The sequence below is a fragment of the Elaeis guineensis genome, chromosome 2, assembly GCF_000442705.2.
Source record: "Elaeis guineensis isolate ETL-2024a chromosome 2, EG11, whole genome shotgun sequence".
NCBI classification, from domain to species: Eukaryota; Viridiplantae; Streptophyta; class Magnoliopsida; order Arecales; family Arecaceae; genus Elaeis; species Elaeis guineensis.
The window spans coordinates 103378174-103383017 of NC_025994.2; the positions used below are offsets into that span (position 1 = coordinate 103378174).

A 4844-nucleotide genomic window follows, 5' to 3' on the forward strand; every position below is an offset into this window, starting at 1 on the left:
TTTTTCTAGCCAATAACCAATGAGGAATTAAATACACACCCTAATGAATCCTTACATACTCTCTCTTTTAAGCATTTGTGTCCTTACCAAGTTAAATATACCAAGCAATATAGGATTAAATACATATCTATATGATTCCTACGTTCTTCTTTTTTTTTTTCAAGCATTATTATCCTTGCCAAGTTACGTATACATATATCTATGTATAAACACCATGTTCGGTTCATGATTAGCTCCAATAAATTCATACTATAATATCCTATAATCAATATACATCATGGGCTGAATCAGCTCTAATATTATTTATAATAATAAAAAATTTTATTCAAAAAATTAATAAAAAAATATTAATTAAATTTTTTGGTCTTCATGAGTTATATGTATCCAAGTATTTCCCCGCCCTCCCGAATCAAGACCTGCTCCCCTTCTCTCTCGCTGCTTGTTTCTTTGGAGATTTTTAAAAATAAAGGCAAAGAAAAACGAAAAGGCCGTTCATGCCCTACAACCCCTCCTTTTGACCTTCTTATACATTCGAAAGGTCACGCCCCCTTTTTTGTGCAATGAATGACATGCCCCCTGAATGGAGGAAACGCGTAGAGTGGGGTTCAGAGAGGGAGAAATAAAGGAGGGGTAAAGAAGGGATTTACATATGAAGGACGAGTGCAACGAGGCGGTGGAAAGAGAAGCAATCCAAAGCTTACAGAAAAAGTTATCTTTCTTTCTTTGAGATTTTTTTTTTTTTTTTGGATATAAGGGCGGTGGCCAGAAGCCGATATTAGAGTCTATAAGATACATCTCTTTTTTTTTTTTTTATTCGTCGGATGCTAACTATTCCTTTCCCAATATTCCATCTTTTATTTGACTGGTGGGGCCGACGCTGCTTCTTTAAAATAGTTCCAGTCCTCTTGATGCTAGACAAATGGAATAGAAGAAAAGGAACGGATGGCATGCCTTATTCTCCAAACCATTTCCCTACCGTTTATTCCCGCTTCCGCCCGCTGCCGCCTCTCTCTCTAATCTTCTCAATCCTAAACAGCATATTTCCTGAAATCCTGCTCATCTTGTTCAATCGCGTGTTTTCTTTTTTTTTAATGAAGCAGTCATAAATCCGGTCGGTGACGGTCGTTTTCTGCGTGGCGATCGACTGGATCATGTTTAAAGGCGGAGAGAAACAGGAGACTTGGCCTCCACATGTAAGGATTCTTAATGGAGAGAGAACCAAAGTATGCATGTTATATTATTATTATTATTTCCTTAACCAAGTCCGAGAATAGGCAGCGTATTTTAGCTTCCACCTCCGTCCAACTGCATCGATGAATTGTAAATGTTAGAAGGGGAAACCACTTTCCCCTGTTTTTGCGGGTGGGTTATCTTTTGACAGGTTCTGCGCTCCCTTCCCAGGACTCCTTTCTCTAACAACATACGTTATATATTGGTTGGGATTTCCTTGCTGCCACGGAAAGCAGAGCCCCTCCCTCTCCCTTTCATACCGTTCGAGCGTGGGGTTTAATAGCTGGCATCGAAGGAGAGGAGTTCCCTTCGTTGTGATTGATCTAACTAAAAAAGGAAGCGGAATTTGGGTGGGATTTTTGTTCCCCTCTGTCTGTTAGAGAAATAGCTATCCAAAAGGGTCAACAGCAACATAGAATTCTCGTGGACCGATTTCTTCTCGTCTCCTCCCCTTCTTCCTCCTTCCCCACCCCAATTCTCATCTCCTCCCTCCCTCCGTCTGGTGTACAAGGGGAAGGAGGAAGGACGATGACTTTCCTCGCCTCGTCCAACCTCCAATGCTTTCTTGATCGCACCACGCCGGTCGTCCCATCGCGATCCCTCCCAAAGGTGAGTTCCCATCTCTTTAATCGCACGTATTCTTGTCGTTGCTTTGCTTTGCTTCCTCTGTGGTCGGCTTGTTGATTTCGAATGACTTGGGTGGTCTCCCCGCGTTCCTCTTGTGCTGCAGTCGCGCCTGGGAGAGTTGAACCGGCTGTGGCACCCATGGGATTCCGACACCGTCGAGTACTTCACGCTGCAAGATCTCTGGGATTGCTACGACGAATGGAGCGCCTACGGTGCTGGCACTCCCGTCTCTCTCAACGGCAACGGTGGCGAGGAGACACTCATCCAGTACTACGTCCCGTACCTCTCTGCCATCCAAATCTACACTAGCGCTTCATCTTTGACTAACATCGGGTATGTCTTTGATCTTCCCCATGTTTCACAGAGCATCTCCAACTTTTTTCTTCGGCTATTTCTAAAGAAAAAAAAAAAATCATTTTTAGGTCAAGTGAATACTATGATTTTTTTTTCCCTTTTCTTTTCTTTACATCTTTGAAATCCGAGGCTTTGAGAAATCAATGATGCAGGAGCCGAAAGGAAGAGAGAGAAACCGGTGTTCCCGAGATGAGGGAATTCAGTGATTCTTGCAGTGATGATAGTGAGAGTGACAAGCTATGGAGATCCAGTGGTAGTTCTTTGGAGGATTGTGATTTCGAACAGGACAGCTTGTGGCATTTACGGGATAGGTTGGGCTACCTCTACTTCCAGTACTTTGAGAGGTCTCCCCCATATGGAAGGGTGCCTCTCAAGGATAAGGTACCTGTCACCGTCTCTATTTTCCTTCCTCGTGTGAAACGATCCCAGTAAATAGGTCTCTGTTGGTTGCAATATGCATTATAATTGTCTGATGGTCTTGCCTGGTAAGTGAGAAAATTAAATCTCTAGATATAATTGCAAGAATCAATTGAATCTTTTTTTTTTTTTTTAAGGATAGACTACAAATTTGTAGGTGCTGTTGTTTCTGTGGTATTGCCTTTTTTTCTTTTTATTGCTTTGCTACCTCACTGAATTTTAATAGTTGATGAATATATATCTGGCTTTGTGATCCAGTTTGTTATGTTTCTTGTCAACTAACATAGAGCCATTGCTTCTTATTTTGAATTCTCCTTCAGATTAGTGAACTGGCCCAAGCATTCCCAGGATTATTGACGCTCAGGAGTGTGGATCTATCTCCAGCTAGCTGGATGGCAGTGGCTTGGTACCTCTTCTCATCTAATAAACTTCCGGCAATTGATTTATTTAAAATTCAAAGCATGCATACTTTGTTGGCTAAATGATATAAGAATAATATGGGATGGATACTACAACTCCTATTCTGTGTCTCTCTTGTAAATGCTTATATACTATATGCGTCTCATAGATCTTGCTACATCTAAGGCCATTTTACTAGCAACTTCTATATGAATTAAATCACTGCACCCCAAAAGGGAAGAAAAAGATTTTTTTTTTTTTTTTTTAAATTCTCATCTTACCTGAAGCAAGCCCAAATCATCAATAAAGGGCCAATTGTGAATTATGAACCTGTAACTGAACCAAAGGAGCTACTTATTGTTTTCCAAATCCTTCTGTTTAGCCTTTTTTTTTTTTTTTTCCTTATGGTGAATTGTTGTTCTGTTTAGTTATACAAACAGATGCAGCTCATAATCTTACGTCGACAAGCACATACTTGAGACTGAGTGAATCATTAATTTACAATATGAATGAATGTCCATGAGCCAAAGATGGTCTCTATGCGTGCTCATCGCTCATGATTACTCGATTATCAATTCAATTAAATGAACGCAACTTATTACTTTTTCTCGGAAAAATAAGTGCGCACATCACTATTATTTATTTGTCCAGGTACCCAATTTATCACATCCCCGTAGGCAGAACCGTGAAGGATTTGTCAGCATGCTTCCTCACATACCATACCCTCTCATCTTCATTCCAAGGTGTCTTCGTCAAAAGCTCTCCACCATCTCTTTTATTTTTTTTATGCATTTTTCCCACTTCCAGTCCATGTTTATAGATGCCAACAACTCTCTCTCAGCTGCCGGTCTTATCATTGTGAGAATATGCTAATCCTCTCTTCCGTAATTCCAAAACAGAGGCCGGGCCCCACGAAGAAATGGAATGCGCCGAAAGGAAGCAGAGGGACATTAAAGGGATGGCACTCCCTCCGTTTGGCCTGGCCACTTATAAGATGCAGGGGAGTGTGTGGGTCTCGGGAGCCGACGGCAGGGACCACGATCGATTGCTGTCACTCTTTAGCGCTGCCGATTCGTGGCTAAAGCAGCTAGGGGTTCAACACCATGACTTCAATTACTTTATGGGGATTCGCCGTGGCTGAGCTGAGAGATCTTGCATCCATTCCTAACTTCCAGATGCTCGTAGCATCAAAACGGAAAAAAGAAAAAAAAAAGGGAAAATAAGAAACTCAAAAGTGGGAGGACCTTCATGGCGGACGGCTGGATCTTCTTTGGAACGTAGCTGGTGATGGTGTTGGTCCCATTCTGCGATGGACCAAAATTTTAGCCTCTTGAGCTTGGTGGCACTGCATGGTTGAGGTTGCTATCCCATTTAGAGGAGAAGAAACGAGAAAGGAGTAATTTGAAACTTTCGTGATACTCCTCTAGGGGATATGAATATGATGAGAAAGAAAAGAAAAAAAAATGGGGGGATACAATTCTGTTTTGAAAGTTTGGAGTCCTGATGGGACCTAATTTTGCTTTCCAATACTGGTCCGTAACTGTTTGCTGTTCTGCAAGTGCATGTTTAAAAAAAGAAGTTATTTTTTTTTGCTACAGAAATCTAATTGTTCCTGAGTTGTGTTTTGCATTCATTTTGTTCATTGCTTGATTATCGTACTCCCATGATGAAGATATCGCAATTAAAAAACAAATTAGAAATTTACCAGCTTATATTTTCCAAAACTGCTAGACATGGAAAGCATAGAAAATTATATAATTGATATGTAATCTTCAGATAGCTGTATTTGTTTACAGTCTGCAACGATGGAAGAATTA

At 40.9% G+C, this 4844-nt stretch overlaps 1 protein-coding gene across 1 annotated transcript; it reads left to right on the forward strand.

Annotated features, from left to right (window-relative positions):
- The first annotated feature begins 1343 nt into the window (after positions 1–1343).
- LOC105044797 (uncharacterized) lies at positions 1344–4628 on the forward strand. The gene is made up of 6 exons (XM_019851298.3): positions 1344–1839; positions 1961–2190; positions 2364–2592; positions 2949–3034; positions 3679–3770; positions 3927–4628. The coding sequence occupies exons 1-6, from the start codon at positions 1759–1761 to the stop codon at positions 4166–4168; spliced, it is 960 nt and encodes a 319-aa protein (XP_019706857.1). The 5' UTR covers positions 1344–1758; the 3' UTR covers positions 4169–4628.
- The last annotated feature ends 216 nt before the right edge of the window (positions 4629–4844 follow it).